General features: G+C 58.8%; 2 protein-coding genes across 55 annotated transcripts in view; one reads left to right on the forward strand and one right to left on the reverse strand.

Moving 5' to 3' along the window:
• The window catches only part of PISD (phosphatidylserine decarboxylase), a 41,429-nt gene extending 26,547 nt beyond the window's left edge, over positions 1–14,882 (forward strand). For 3 of the 17 annotated variants that reach the window (XM_063623597.1, XM_063623596.1, XM_055251620.2), the window contains 5 exons: positions 11,537–11,773; positions 11,949–12,087; positions 12,279–12,425; positions 12,711–12,871; positions 13,552–14,882. In XM_063623597.1, the coding sequence (XP_063479667.1) occupies positions 11,537–11,773; positions 11,949–12,087; positions 12,279–12,425; positions 12,711–12,871; positions 13,552–13,776 (909 nt within the window). In that variant the 3' untranslated portion in view covers positions 13,777–14,882. Of the gene's footprint in view, positions 1–603; positions 709–1,739; positions 2,380–4,830; positions 5,161–7,153; positions 7,590–9,260; positions 9,427–11,536; positions 11,774–11,948; positions 12,088–12,278; positions 12,426–12,710; positions 12,872–13,551 lie in introns of those variants that run through there. The other 14 variants (XM_055251618.2, XM_055251615.2, XM_063623595.1 and 11 more) reach the window with 12 other exon arrangements.
• SFI1 (SFI1 centrin binding protein) overlaps positions 14,826–15,123 on the reverse strand; it is a 132,192-nt gene continuing 131,894 nt past the window's right edge. For all 38 annotated transcript variants that reach the window (XM_055251589.2, XM_063623504.1, XM_063623499.1 and 35 more), the window contains one exon: positions 14,826–15,064. In XM_055251589.2, coding sequence (XP_055107564.2) covers positions 14,960–15,064 — 105 coding nt within the window. In that variant the 3' untranslated portion in view covers positions 14,826–14,959. The remainder of the gene's footprint in view (positions 15,065–15,123) is intronic.

A 15,123-nucleotide genomic window follows, 5' to 3' on the forward strand; every position in this document is an offset into this window, starting at 1 on the left:
GACAGAAGCAAGAGTTAAGTTCCTGTGGATGTTTCTAACCACAAAAACATTACCGAACTTTTAAAGACCCCAAACATTTCTAATATTAACCATTGAAATGTGAGCTATGCATGCATTTATGGATGATTAATAAAAAGTTAGATAATTATTTACCTAATTACTCCAGGGTTGCAGGTGGTCCCCTATCCAGGCAGCTCAGGGCACAAGGCAGAAACCAGTCCTGGATGGGATGCCTTCCCATGGCAGGGTGCACCCACACCCACACTCACTTAGGCTGGGACCATTTAGACACAACAGTGAGCCTAATGTGCACGGCTTTGGGATGTGGAGGAAACTAGGGTACTCAAGAGAACACCTGTGCAGACATGGGGAGAACGTGCACACTCCACACAGACAGTAGCCCTGGCTGGAATAGATTTTTTTTCTCATCAATGTTATGGATGACACTATTTGAGGACCTCCTGTAGTGATGTCTGGACAGGAGAGTATTAGGAGAAGCTTTGTATAAGGTATCTGCCACCCCTGTACCACATTCTGAGGCCCTTAGGGGTGGCACTGTGCCTTGTTCACCCCTGCCTCCCTGTTCCCATGGGTGCATTGTAGGTATGGAAGAACATGGAAATCCATGGAGGAGGACTCTGTCTTCTTCCCCCTGCTGCATCCCAGGGCTGTGGCTTGTCATGTGGCACTTGCTTGGGCTGGATCCAGGTAAGGATGACAGGTGTATGAGGCTGTGACTACACACCCTTATGTCCTATTCCAGGCGTGGCCCCCCGCCCTATTTCTCCACAAGCCCTACAGACCCTCTCCTCCTGTTCCAAACCTTAATTCTTTCTTTCTTTTTGGTTTAAAAAAAGAAAGAGGTCTCAGTATGTTGTCCAGGCTGGTCTCGAACTCCTGAGCTTAAGTGATCCTCCCACCTTGGCCTCTCAAAGTGCTAGGATCACAGGCATGAGCCACCATGCCTGGCCCCAAACCTTAGTTGTTTTAGAAATGAAGATCTCAGTGGTGAGAAGCTGCTGGAATTGTATTCTGTTCAGTGGCTCAGAATGAGGAGACTGAGACTTCCAGGGCCATCTCACCATTGAATAGGGGATGGGTGTGCTCAGTTGCTCCCACAGATGTGAACAAGGCTACTTAATGCCACACCCTTTCTTTGGTTGAATGGTGATCCCTCTCAGACCATTCCCCTCCCCTAAAAGCATTAAGCTGATTGGTCTGATCCCATGTAGGCTGAGTGCTTGTTGGGTGCCTGGCACCATGTGGGTATGGGGTGGGCTGCCAACCCACAGACTAGGGCCCCTCCGATCTAGTGGGGTGGGAAGACAGCATGCATCATCCATCCCATGGGCTCTGCATCCTAGCAGTGAAGCAGGGAGGCCTGTGTGCTCTAGGCTGGGGTGGTCGGACCTTGTTTATGGCTGCCCTTGTTCACTGGTCTACATCAGTTTTGGCGTCAGGGCATTCTGTATGTCAGGGCTGTGCGTGCCTGGAGGGCAGAAGGTCTGGGGTGGGAGCAGCCTTGTAGCTTCAAGATGGTATGCGGGAAGGATCAAGGATTTTGCATTCTCTGGAGCTTCCTAGGGCTAGCAGGGGTGGCTTTCTGTTCAGTCCAGTGAAGAAGCTGGTCCTCAGTGAGGTCAGCAGCACGTGGGGTCCTGAGTCTGCCTAGTGTTGGGTGGCGGGTCGTGAGGGGAGGCAGCTGCTTTGGGAGGCCAGCCACGGGCTGCAGACAGGCGGCACACAGACCAGCGGACAGACTGAGGACAGACAGGAGGCATCCCTTGGGAGCAGCCGGGCCCACCTTGCTGGTTGAATGGGGTCCTCACGTGACAGTGACCAAGCAGAGCTGGTGTCTGCTGCCCTTCCCCTTCTCCCTGGCCTTGGCCCCTCCTCTTAAAGGGGCCCGCGGGTTGGGCGGGCGGCCCAGCAGGACTGGGGCTCAGAGGGGGCGACAGCTTTAAGGGTGGCTGGGGTCGGCCTCCTGCCCCTGCCCCTGGTAGTCTGAGTGGCTGGAGCCCGAGCCCCGCCCACTCGCCCCAAGGCTTCCGGGCTCCAGGAGCGCCCCTAGGGAGTCGGAGCCCTGAAGCTGGAGCTACCTGCGGGTGAGTGAGCGGAGCCGGCCCTGCCGGGAGCCCCAGGTGACTTCTCAGGGAGGCGCCCCACCCTGCCCGCTCAGAGGGCCAGTGCCGGGTGGGGTTGCCCTTCTAGCGCCTTCGGTCGCAGGTGGGCTGTCCCAGCTGCAACGACGCGGCCCCGGCCTGAGGAGCCCCGCGGACAGGGTTGAGCGAGTCGTGGGCTTTTTTTCCGTCCCCACGTGGGCACGGCCCGGGCTACGTGAGCTCACTTCCTCCACATCTTATCTCCTGCCGGGCGCGGGTACGGGAAGTGAGGCGGCCGCGGGAAGTGAGGGGAAGTGAGGGGGTGCCTGCAGTGAGGCGGCCGCGGGAAGTGAGGGGAAGTGAGGGGGTGCCTGCAGTGAGGCGGCTGCGGGAAGTGAGGGGGTGCCGGCTGGCATTGGCAGGGCCCGGGCTGGGGCGCCTCCGGCCCTGAGAGCTCCGTCTCCTCGGTGCTGCCGGAGGGCCTGGGGACAGGGCGCCTGGGGAAGAGGGCAGCGCCCGAGGGCCAGGGAGTGGGTGGCCGGCTTGCTGCCTTTGCCCAGAGCCGGTTCCCCTCAGCGCCCAGAGTTGTCTGAGAGGAGGTTCCCTGTCTTTGGGCGGCTAGGATAGACCCCTGCGAGTCCTGCCTGCCCTCTTCCCAGGGCCTCCTGGGCTGCCTGCCACTGACTCTGGTCCATGTCGCCCAGGGAGGACCATTTTCCCCGTCCCCTACTTGGGAAGTTTGCCTGCTTCTAGCTTAAGAATGCAGGGAAGGCAGGGTTGTCGCCCCACTAGACGCACGCCGCTGCCTGGTGGCCAGGCGTCAGCCGAGCTAGGGAGAAAGTCAGCCCCTTGCCCCCACCCTCGCCCCCCAGGGGGAGTGCATGGCCCTCAGTCAGGCCACTGGACACAGGATTTGGGGCCCTGGAGGTTTCTGCTGAGGCTTCAAGAGGGGTGGTCCTGGCGTTCCAGGCGCTTCCCATCAGATAGCAGGAGCCAGTTCTCAGAGTCCCTGGTTGAACACACAAGCTGCAAGGCTACATATACTCCGGCAGAGCTGGCTGGGGGCTGCAGACTGCAGGTGACAGTGCCATATCCCTCACTGCCTGCTCCGCCTTGCTAAGGCTTGAACCAGAATCCACCAGGAGCCAGGAGTGTAGGCGTATACACGCATACCCCTACACACACACACCCCCGCACCTACACACATACCCTCACGCACACACCCCCTACCTACACACACCCCCTCACCTACACACACCCCCTACATGCACACACACCCCCTGCACCTACACACACCCCTACACACATGCGCCCCCTACAGGCACACACCTCCTCACCTACACACACCCCTACAGGCACTCCCTCACCTACACACACACCCCACACACACCCCTATATGCACACACCCTCACACCTACGCACATGCCCCCTACATGCACACACACCCCCTCCACCTACACACACCCCTACACACACGCGCCCCCTACAGGCACACACCTCCTCACCTACACACACCCCTACAGGCACCCCCTCACCTACACACACCCCACACACACACCCTCGCACCTACACACACCCCTATATACACACACCCTCACACCTACGCACATGCCCCCTACATGCACACACCTTGCACCCGTGCACACCCCCTCCATGCACATAACCTCACACCTACGCACACACCCCCTACACACATTCACACCTACACCACACACCCCCACGCACACACCCTCGCACCTATACACGCACCCCTGCATGCACATACCTTTGCACCTGCACACGTATCCTCCATGCACACACACTTGCACCTACATGCACCTCCCCCGCATGCACAACAGTCTTGCAGGCCCCAACCCAACCTGTAGTAACTGCTGCCTGGCCTGGGTCCATTCATCAACTTCAGTTGGAATGTTCCATTCCACTGGGGGGCAGGTGTTGTGGTCTTTACCCTGGTTGGTGAGGGATGGGTGGGGACATTGCCTTACTGCTCTGGTATGGATCCCCAAAACAGCATGTCCTGACAAAGGTGTCCCCTACCCTCCATACGGTCCTATCAGCCACTGCCTCCTATTCACAGGGCCAGTCACTCCCCGCAAGTTTGGGTTCCTGTTTTAGAACTGCCACCTAAGCCCCTCTTATTTAGTCTTTCCTGTGGTGGAAACCCCTGCCCCCATCAGAGTGTGAGGTTGACTTTTTGGAAAGAGGGGTGAGGTGTTGGAAGCCAGGTCTGAGGCTGCGTCACGCTCCTAGGTGGAAGTGGGGTTTCTGAGCAGTTGTTCTGGGCCATGGTTGCAGCTGTGCTCTGAGCCTCAAGGGGGTGGCCAGGAGGAATTTCCTTTCCCATTTTCCAGATGTACAAACCAAGACTTAGAGAGACTACCTGTGACTTGCCAAGGCCTTTCCCTGCTCTCAGGGCAGACGTAGAGGAAGGCAGCCAGGATTGCAGTGACCAGGTTGTCACCAGCCACAAAGCCCTCTGAGTTCTCATGTTGTGGGTGACTGGCCCTTAGGCCATGTAATGACATTAAAGTCCTATTGGTCACAACCCTAAACTCTTCTCCACAGAATGTCTTTGAGGCTTAGAAGGGAGGGAAGGTGTCAGTGCTTCCTCCATTCTGGGTACCCTTCTTGCAAGCTCCTCATCCAGGGCCTGAGGCTCCCACCTCATGTCACCTCAAGACAGCCAGAGAGGATGAAATCTTTGGCTTGGGGTTCCAGGGCTGTCATAGGCAGAGGGCAAGCCAGGCTCTGAAATGGGGAGGCCAGAAACACTGCTGGCCGAGGAGGTGGCTTGGCCTTGGGAAGCAAGAAGGCAGCAACCTCTAGGCACCCCTTCCCTCCATCCTGCAGCCCTGAGAGGGACAGATGGTGCTCAGCCTGTGTCCTGGGGCAAAGCTGGATTCATTTTCCTCTCTGGCGATCTTTTGGGGCCCACAGGTGGTGATTTGGAGGCACTGACACCCTGGTCTCAGGGCCTGTTTTAGAAGAGGCAGAACAGTGATAAAGACAAGGATCTAAATGCGCAAGGACCCCCTGCCCTCACTGGGCTCACCAGCAGGTGCGGTGCCCCAGCCTGGCTTCTCAGGATGGTTCTTAGTCTCTCCAGGGCTCACCTTTCCCTGATAGGCATCTAACCTGGCCCCTGGCCTCATGTGCCTTGATTCCTCAGTAGGGCCCCCTCTGAGACTGGAGGCCAGACCCAGCCCCTCACATCACCATGGGAGAATGAAATGCCAAGGCTCACAGGGGAACCTGCTTTGAGAACCCAAGGTTTTTGGCCGAGCTGGGTTTATCTGGGTTCATGTCTTTCTGATACATTCAGGGCTGTGGTGGTCCCTGTCCCACATGGTAGGTCAGTGAGGAAAACTGGCAGGAGGCTCGGGCTCCCCAAGGCCCCTCCTCTCTGCCTCCCCTCAAGGCCACGCTTGCCTCCCTCTGAATCCTGGCTGTGAGCTCAGCTCCAAGCCTGCACTCTAGACCGGGGAAAGAGCTTCCCCTTTGGAACCAGGCACCAGGCGCACCCCTGACTGCTATCACCCTTCTGTTTCCCTGGCAGCTGGCAGGAGGCCAGCATACAGCCTGGTGGGCCAGGGAGGGTGGGGCGTTTGCTCAGTATGTTGGCAGAGTGATTGGAGTGACATGGCCTTGGAGGCCTGGACCCTGGGGCTGTCTGTGGGCCTGGGCCTAGGCCTCAAGATGGGATGGGCCTCTTGTGCCTGTGCCGATCTCCTGGTGCAGGCATCTTCCCGAGGGAGGATGCTGGTGTGTAGCTGTTTGCTGGTGGGTAGGTGCCCTCCTGCCTGACCCACCTGCAGTGAGCTGTCCCCATCACTCATTTAGGAGAGGGGCCTGGACCAGCCCCAGCCACTGCCTGGATCAGGGGGAGAAATCCACGCTTGTGTCCGACCTTAGTCACCTTATTGTCCTGGCTCCAAGAAGCCACTGAATCCCATACCCGGGGCTTCAGTGACTCTTGCAGGCAGGTGCCCGGGCGGAATCTTCACCTCTGTGGCTGAGGAGGGTTTGCCAGGGCGTCAGATGTTCGACCGCGCGCAACCACAGTGATGTCTGAGTTAGGCCTCACAGTGGGCTGGCCATACCTGGCCTATTCTTTGCTTTAGGCGGCAGCTCTTGGGGCCACATTTCATCATCTAAGGATGATGACAGGTGCCTGCCCCCTTCCTGGGCAGTGGCTGGGGGTGAAGGACGGGAGGGGTGGGCCCCCTGTCAGCCCATATCCTGGAGGGCCTTGATTGCCTGGGCTGAGATAGCACACCTTCGGCATGTTTGCTCTTCCTTCTGCTATCTGTGCAGGCCAACGCGGAGAGGCTTTGTAGGGGCCGGACATGTCCTCCCAGATAGTCAGGCCGGGGCCCTGGCCAAAGTGCTTTTCTGAAGCAAAGATGGAAAAATGGGAGTGGAACTGGTTTGTGCTGCAGTCCTGGCCTGTTCCCAGCCCCAGGCTGGTTTTCCCCACATGCACAGCTTCTGAGGAGGCCTGGAGCAGGGAGCTGGGTATTTTGTGTGTGTGTTGACAGGGAGTCAAGGCCAGGAGGGGTGAGGAGAGAGCCAGAGCAGGTAAGATGCCAGGTTCTCACCAGGGCACCTCTCGTGGCTTCCCGCTCATCTAATTCCTCAGATGCTACTTTGTAAACTGAATTGAAAATGGGTCAGGTCCTGGCAAGGGAGGAGCCAAGCTGCAGACCGGCTGACGCTGTGCCGGGCCTGGGCCTGGAGCACGGGGCTCAAGTTCTCACTTTGTGCGTTTGGAGCCGAGTGGGGCCTGAAAGCCCTGGCAGCAGTGGCTGGTCCCCTCCCTGTCATGGCTTACTGGACCAGGCAGCCAGAGGGCCTTGCCCCCTGCTGCCTCCCAGGCCAGCTGAAGAAGAGGATGAGCAGTGCAGGCTGGCTCAGCCCTGGGTAGCAGGGACAGGGCAGGTGGCCAGGACTGGGGACAGTGGGCTTCAGTGCAGGGGCTTTTGCACTGGGCTGCGAGCCCTGAGCAGGTGACCTGAGCAGGTGTGTGACCAGTGCCTGTCTGTCTGCAATAGCCCTGACCCTCTATTCTGCACCCTGTGAGCCACCGAGACTGAACCAAACCCAGGAAGCGGCGCCACCAACTGGCCTTGCAGAGGCAGACGCCCTGGAGCAGTGACAGCACAGGAGATCCTTTGGCTCGGGGGAAGGGGAGGAAAGAGGAAAACAAAGGGAGTGATCGAGTGAGCCTCGCCCCGCCCTCCCTGTGCCGGCCCATGATGTGTCAGTCAGAGGCGCGGCGAGGACCAGAGCTCCGCGCGGCGAAATGGTGAGATGCTGCCCACCGCGCCCTAACCCCACGGTTCCCCGCCACGACCTCCGGAAGGTCAGAGTTCACATCCAGCGGCCTCGCAGTAGAGGTGGTGGCAAGGGGACTGGTGGTCAGCCCCCAAGGCTGGAGGAGCCCGGCCTGGGGGGCCTGAGCGCCCTGAGTCGGAGAGCCCGCTTCAGGTATCTTTGGTTCTAACCACGAGGAGGGCCCAGCAGGGGGAGGCTGCCAGCGAGCTTCAGACCTCATGCTTGCGATCTTCCCTACCCTGGTGCTCCCAGGCCCCCTCCTCCCGGCCCAGACCCTTGCCTCTGCACCGCACCTGGGAGAGAGGCTTCCCCATTCCCCTTCCTGCCCGCGGCAGGGATGTAGCTCTTCCCGATTGGTCCCTGCTCTTCTGCAGTGAGTGAGGCAGGTGGCGAAGCCAGAGGGGAGCAGTGATTTGTCTTTGCTTGGCCCCTGTGACCTTCCTGGACCTTTTAAAAATACACCGGGGTGGGATGGGAGAGAAAGCAGGCACGCAAGAGCTGCGTAGATGCAGCCGCCTCTGAGCCTGAGCCTGAGTGGGGTTCGCCGCTGGTTCGCCTGTCCGTCTGCTCTGCTGCTGTCAGCTGAGATGCCGCTTTGTTCCTTGGTTTGCTCAGCAACTGGGAGAGAGGACTCAGCTTCTCTTGAGAGCACAGTCCCAGATGGCAGCCGTAGATTAGCCAAATGCAGTTACTTTGCACATGAGGAAACTGAGGCCTGGGGACGTTCTGAGTGGATGGCAGTGTGGTCTCCTGCTGGCTACCTAGGGCCTCAGGAGCATTTGCTAGGCCTAGGCACAGACAGGGTGGGGTGGGCCTTGTTTAGGCTCAGGAGGCCAGGGTTGTGGTGGAAAGGCCCATCCAGCCTCTGCGGCTCTGGTGAAGCTGAGCCCCTGCTGAGTGCCCTGCATTTGTGCTGGGAGGGTGGGGAGAGGCTGGATGCAGAAAGGAGGAGCTTGGGTGGGTGAGTGGGTGTGTGTGTGTGTGTCCACCTTTGCTGAAAGGAGGGGCTTGGGATGGGTGTGTGTGTGTGCAGCCCCAGCAGAGCAGGCAGGTGGCTTGAGAGCTTGTGGTGGGGAGGTTTTGTTCACAATCCTGTGGATGGGTTTTCAGAACCTGGCCTGTTATAGAAAGACCATGCAGATGGATGGAGCTGTAGCTGTGTGGTGGTGGTAGGCGGGGTGTAAATGCTCCCTTTGAGATCTTGTCTGGCGTTGGCCCCGTAATTTAGCAGATGAGGAAAGAGGGGGCCTGGAACCATGAAAAGAATATCCCAGATCCTGCAAAGGATGGTAGCGGAAGACTCAGCAAATGGTTACCCAGCTGGCTGGGTCGTAGCTCCTCAGTGCTATGTGCTGCCGTGCCAGTGCCTGTGTGGCAGAGCTGGCCCCTGGGGCCCACTCCCCTGGGCTGTGGAGGCTGAGGGATGTGAGGCAGGCCCTTCACCCTGCTCTGCCCTCCCTGGGCCCAGGTGCTTGGGTCTGGAGGCCCTTGCTGGGAGCTGCTGCGGCTGAGAGGTGCCCCGCAGCTGGGCCTGACTCTCCTCTTGCAGCTGCCCCCACATTCGCAGTCCTCCCCAGCTGGCTGGCGGGTGGGAGAGCCTGGGAAATGAGTCCGCTAGCCAGGGGCAGCCAAGCCCGACTCAGAATGGGGTTGGGACAAGGGGGCACAGCCAGTGCTTGCTGGGCTCCATCACCCCCATGGAGAGGCAGCTTGCCAGTGGTGGGTAGACAGGAGGAATCCTGCCCTGGGTGCAGGTGGCAGCCTCCTGGGTCCCACCCAGAGCCTGGCCACTGACCTGGCTGTGCATGGACCTGTGCCCTGCAGGTTGCACTTCCCCCAGCTGGCCCTGAGGCGGAGGCTGGGGCAGCTGAGCTGCATGTCCAGACCCGCTCTGAAACTGCGCTCCTGGCCCTTGACCGTCCTCTACTACCTCCTGCCCTTCGGCGCCCTCAGACCCCTCAGCCGGGTGGGATGGAGGCCTGTAAGCAGGGTAAGTATGCACAGGCCCCTGTGGCCCGGACCTCCCCTCCGGGCAGGCCTGAGGTTGGGGTGCAGGAGAGACTGAGGCGGTGGCGAGCTGTCAGAAGCAGAAGTCACTGCTACATCTTCAGTGGGTCTGGGTCGGAAGGTTCATTGGTGGGCAAGGCCAAGGCAGCTTTTGAGAAGGCCACTACCTGGGCCGCGGAAGTGACTGCGAGGGCATGTCGTGCCCTGCCCGCTCCCCTAGCCTGCCTTGTGTCTGCCATTTGGGGCTCCGGTTCTGGAAGGAACCCAGTCTGGGGATTCAGAAAATGGTGTCTGTCTCTGACTTTTCTGTGTTCAGGCAAAAAAGAGCTTATAGGTGATTTTGAGCAGAAGCCAAATTAATTCCGAGATGTCAAAGGGGTGGTTCAGGAAGGATGGATCCTGTTTGGGTCCCTTAGGGTGAGGACACCCTTAAGGAACCCAGAGGTGTGCCTCAGGAATGGGCAAGGGAACTGGCTTGTCCTCTCCTGTTCCCTAGAGGGCTTGCTCTTGCCCTTGGCTTCCCAGGCAGGTTGACCCCAAGGAGGAAACCCTGTTCCTGGGCCTTTGACAGTCACGTGGGTGTCATCAGAGCTCAGGGGCACTGAGGCACCCTGGACATTAGCCCAGGCTCCCACCTGTGCCTGGGAAGAGCCTAGGCTCACATAGCCCTTCTGTGTGACTGGGCATGAGGTGGGAGGGGTAAGAGCAGCTCTCTGGGAGCTTACCTTACCTTGGAGAGGTGTTGAAAGTTGGAATGAAATCAGTTTTACACCTTGGGGAGTTGGTGTCTTGGTTGTGTTTAGAGAAGTGGCAGCCACCAATTAGAGGCAGTTTCTACAGCGGCAGCAGCACCTGAAGTTTAAGAGGCTGCCCCTTCCTGGGTACCTGGCCCTGCCGGAGAGCTCTGGGACCATCTAGTGGGACCCAGTGCCTGTCCCCAGGCCATCGTCTGTCTTCAGGTGCTCCAGGCTTCCCTGAAGGAAGAGAGAACAGAGGGGCCTGAGGGGATGACTTCCCTTTGCCTCCTGGGAGGAACCCCAGGTGCAGACGGCTTTATGGCCTGACTCAGTCACAGTAGAACGTTGGGCCGGGCGCGGTGGCTCACGCCTGTAATCCCAGCACTTTGGGAGGCCGAGGCGGGCGGATCACGAGGTCAGGAGATCGAGACCACGGTGAAACCCCGTCTCTACTAAAAATACAAAAAAGTTAGCCGGGCGTGGTGGCGGGCGCCTGTAGTCCCAGCTACTCGGAGAGGCTGAGGCAGGAGAATGGCGTGAACCCAGGAGGCGGAGCTTGCAGTGAGCCGAGATCGTGCCATTGCACTCCAGCCTGGGCGACAGAGCGAGATTCCGTCTCAAAAAAAAAAAAAAAAAGAACGTTGAACACAAGTGCTGCCGTGGGGCCGAGGTGGAGCTCAGCAGGGCTGGGCTTCTCAGACTGGCTGCATCCAGGCCCTCAGAGTGCTGGCTGGACCTGTGGGGGCTGCAGACCCTGTGTCTGCAGCTCAGGCCCAGGTAACAGTGACATCGCAGACCTGCATCTGAAAATCCCTGTTGGTGCTCAGGGTATCCTCCTTCTCCCTGTTAAGACAGAGGGACACACTTCGGGCTGTAGACTTGTTCCATGCACTTGGGAGCCTCCTCCTTTCTCTGGTGGTCTGGGATATGGGCAGTGACCAAGGGCAAGATGCCCACCACCTCTCCACACACTGTGATATTGGGGTCACCGTGGCTAGGGTCACACACTGTGGTTAGGATCAGATCCGTTTCCAACCCCCACTTTAAGAAGTAAGACTGCTGGCCGTCTCCCATTCTGGGACTGGAGCAGTTGCCATTTGACTTTTGCATGAAATGACGAAAACCACTGGAGTTGTATGTAAATCCAGCACTCCGTGTGGCAGGAGTTGGCAGGTGCAGTCTGGTTCCCAGTGAGAAACAGCCACATCACAAAAGCAGCGTGGGGCACCTGGGCCCTTGTGTCCTCCATGGGGTGCAGATTCTCCCCTGAAGTGAGAGCTGGGCTAATGACACTGCTTGGGCTCTCTGGAACTGGGGCAGTGTGGTCAACTCAGCCCCTTGCCCTGTGGCCTGCAGGTGGCTTTGTACAAGTCAGTGCCAACGCGCTTGCTGTCACGGGCCTGGGGTCGCCTCAATCAGGTGGAGCTGCCACACTGGCTGCGCAGGCCCGTCTACAGCCTGTACATCTGGACGTTCGGGGTGAACATGAAAGAGGCTGCTGTGGAGGACCTGCATCACTACCGCAACCTCAGCGAGTTCTTCCGGCGCAAGCTGAAGCCGCAGGCCCGGCCTGTCTGCGGCCTGCACAGCGTGGTGAGGCCCGACCCTTTCCTCCTGCAGGCAACAGGACTTTTTCCTGCCTCCCCAGCACAGCCCCCCGGTCTCCAGCGTATCTGGAAGGGGCAGGATGACTAGGGGAGGTGGGGGCTGTCTCCTGGGGGGAGGAGACCCTGCTCTCCCTGGCAGCAAGCCTCTCCTGCCCTTCCAGATTAGTCCATCGGATGGAAGGATCCTCAACTTTGGGCAGGTGAAGAACTGCGAGGTGGAGCAGGTAAAGGGGGTCACCTACTCCTTGGAGTCGTTCCTGGGCCTGCGTACCTGCACAGAGGACCTGCCCTTCCCACCAGGTGGGTCACTGCACAGGTGGGGCCGGGCAGCCCTGCTGCTGTGTGGCTGGACCAGGAGGGAGGGGAATGCTGGGGAAGGAACTGAGGCTGGCATGTGGGGCCTCCCTGAGAATCCGTGTGCAGACTGCACTTGGGCTCCATGCTGGGTGCTCACTGTGTTGGTGGCCCCCACGTCTGCTCCTACTTCACAGCCACCTCGTGTGACTCCTTCAAGAACCAGCTGGTCACCCGGGAAGGGAATGAGCTCTATCACTGTGTCATCTACCTGGCCCCTGGGGACTACCACTGCTTCCACTCTCCCACCGACTGGACTGTGTCCCACCGGCGCCACTTCCCAGGTCAGCCCGGGGCCAGCGTGTGGTGGGGAGCTGCCTCTGTGGGCGTCATATAGAGGCTCTCAGCTTCTTGGTGTCAGGGGACCAGGCTCCAGATCAGGGTCATTGAGGCCAGGAGTTGACTGCTTTATGCAGGCTGGTTGGGGGCAGGGGACTGTGGGGCCCAGTCGGCTCAGCATTTGGAATGACATCAGGGCAATAGGCCATGAGTCCCTTTGGGTCTTGGCTGCCCTGGAGTGGACACACCGGGCTCTGGACAGGGAGTAGCAGCGTTCCCTGCCTCTGCAGGCTCCCTGATGTCAGTGAACCCTGGCATGGCTCGCTGGATCAAAGAGCTCTTCTGCCATAACGAGCGGGTGGTCCTGATGGGGGACTGGAAACACGGCTTCTTCTCACTGACAGCTGTGGGGGCCACCAACGTGGGCTCCATTCGCATCTACTTTGACCGGGTAAGCAGGATCTAGGCCCTGCCAAAGCCCAAGGGCCAGACCTCTTGGGTCTACCTGCCTTGTCTGCTGTGCGACGGATGCGCTGGGACCGAATTCTAGGGAGGCCACATCTCTGGTCAGGCCTGGCTCTGCTGAGCAGCTGTCCTGAGAATGGCCGCTCCACCGGCCAGCCAGCTGAGGCTTCCCTCCCTCCTTGCACTGCTGGAAGAGATGGAGGGAATTAACCTCCTTGCCTGGCACCTGGCTTCTGCTAGGAACCATGGTCAAAGGTGAGAGTGAGGAGGGAACAGAAAGGGAGTGTTGAGTTCGGGGTGGCTCATGCTGGTTACAGCATGAGGGGGTCAGCACTCGCAGGTCTGTTGCCCACCCTACCCCCAGGGGCTGCCTTTTTGGGTGTCAGTTTGTGACCAACGGCCTTGGCTCCCACGGGTGCCGCTCTCCCAGCACCATGCATGGAGACCACTGGGCCCGACTGTTCCTTGTCCTTCCTGGGCCCAGTTCACAGCAGGTGTCAAGGCTGTGTGTGAGATCTGGCTAGACCAGGCCCACCTGGCCCTGAGGTGCCATCCCCACCTCCCTTTTGGAGCTGGGTTGGGTGGTGGTGGGGACAAGCAACCCAGTGGGGTGACACTGTGCGGTTGGTGGCCCAGGCTCTGCTGACCCCCAGCCTATCACCACAGGACCTGCACACAAACAGCCCAAGGCACAGCAAGGGCTCCTACAACGACTTCAGCTTCGTGACACACACCAATAGAGAGGGCGTCCCCATGCGTAAGGGCGAGCACCTGGGCGAGTTCAACCTGGGCTCCACCATCGTGCTCATCTTCGAGGCCCCCAAGGACTTCAATTTCCAGCTGAAAACAGGACAGAAAATCCGCTTTGGGGAAGCCCTGGGCTCGCTCTAGAGTCTCTTTCCTGATTACGGCTGCTAAGGGATCTTTTCCAAACAGAGTGAGGGTCTTTTGAAGAGGGAGGCCCATGAGGCCATCCAGGTGAGGGCCTGCCTCAGGGTGGGTGGGAGTCTGACCAGGTAGGACTTGAATGATTCGGCTCCCACCTGTTCCAGAGGTGCAGACAAGAGGTGGTGAGAGCCCCCGTCATGCCCGCAACCTATCCCGTTCCTTCTCCCTACAAATAAAAAGTGCAGGCTGGAATGATCTCAGTCACATTTGGATCTTTTTAAACATTGTATAGATGGGAGATCCTGCATTCCTGACTGAACCTTCAGATGGTCTCGATTGTCGTTTTTTCTTGCTGCTCCTCCCCCCCATCACCTGGGCTGTTTTCTGTTGGCCCCTTTTGTTTTTTGGCCTTAACGCTCCTGCTGCACAGGGTGAGGTGCCTCCTTGGCACAGACTGTGGATGCCTCTCCCCCAGCAGAGCCACACAGCCTTCGTGACAACTGCTTTCCGTTCCCAAATTCACCTCATCCTGCTCTTTAGAAAAAGCGGTCTTTGTGCTTGTGGCTGAACGCATCACCCTGGACTCTGCCAGTGTCTTCTGAGGACACTGATTAATGATACAGACCTTTGCAGTACCTGATGAGTGACCTTCTGGAGCTGGCCAGGTCCTCTGCAGCAGGCAAGACCAATCAATCACTGAACCTGCCTCATGGCACCAGAGTGAACAGGGCAGGCAGGTGGTAGGCCCGGCTGGGGAAATGGGAGAGTTCCTGTCCCCCTCCACATATCCCTACATGAAATATGGGAAAGTTGCTGCTATTGATTCAGGGGGTGTCTTGGAGGCAGAGGACCCTTAGTGGATAGTTGGTCAGTGCCTGGAAAACCTGTCCCAGTTATCAGGAATGCGGGCCTGGGGAGCCCCCAGTGGTGGGGACAGGGCCAGATTTCATGTTGACCCTGGGGATGCTGTGAATTTCTCCTGCAGGAGAGACATCATTGAATTTTTTCAACTGTATCAGTAGCACAGTATTTTTGTATGAAAAGTGGGAGACTTCTGAACAGTAATTCATTTAATTGCAAAACATTTTGAAATAAAAAAATCAAACTTATAACTTTGTGTTCTGTTCCTGGAGGTGGCCTGAGGCCTCCCCGACAGCCCAGCACCCGCGTTCCTGGGGCGAACATGCTAGAACAGGGCCTGCCGCAGGGCCTGGATGCGGGCAACGCAGGCGCCAATGGGCTGGCGCTGAGCCTGGAGCTCCTCTGCCAGCTGCTGGATCTGCATTTCCACCTGGGGCCAGGGAGGGACAGGCAGGGCTGAGAAGGAGCACAGCCCGGGGCGTCCCCAGG

This window comes from Symphalangus syndactylus, chromosome 18 (genome assembly GCF_028878055.3).
Source record: "Symphalangus syndactylus isolate Jambi chromosome 18, NHGRI_mSymSyn1-v2.1_pri, whole genome shotgun sequence".
Taxonomy (NCBI): Eukaryota; Metazoa; Chordata; class Mammalia; order Primates; family Hylobatidae; genus Symphalangus; species Symphalangus syndactylus.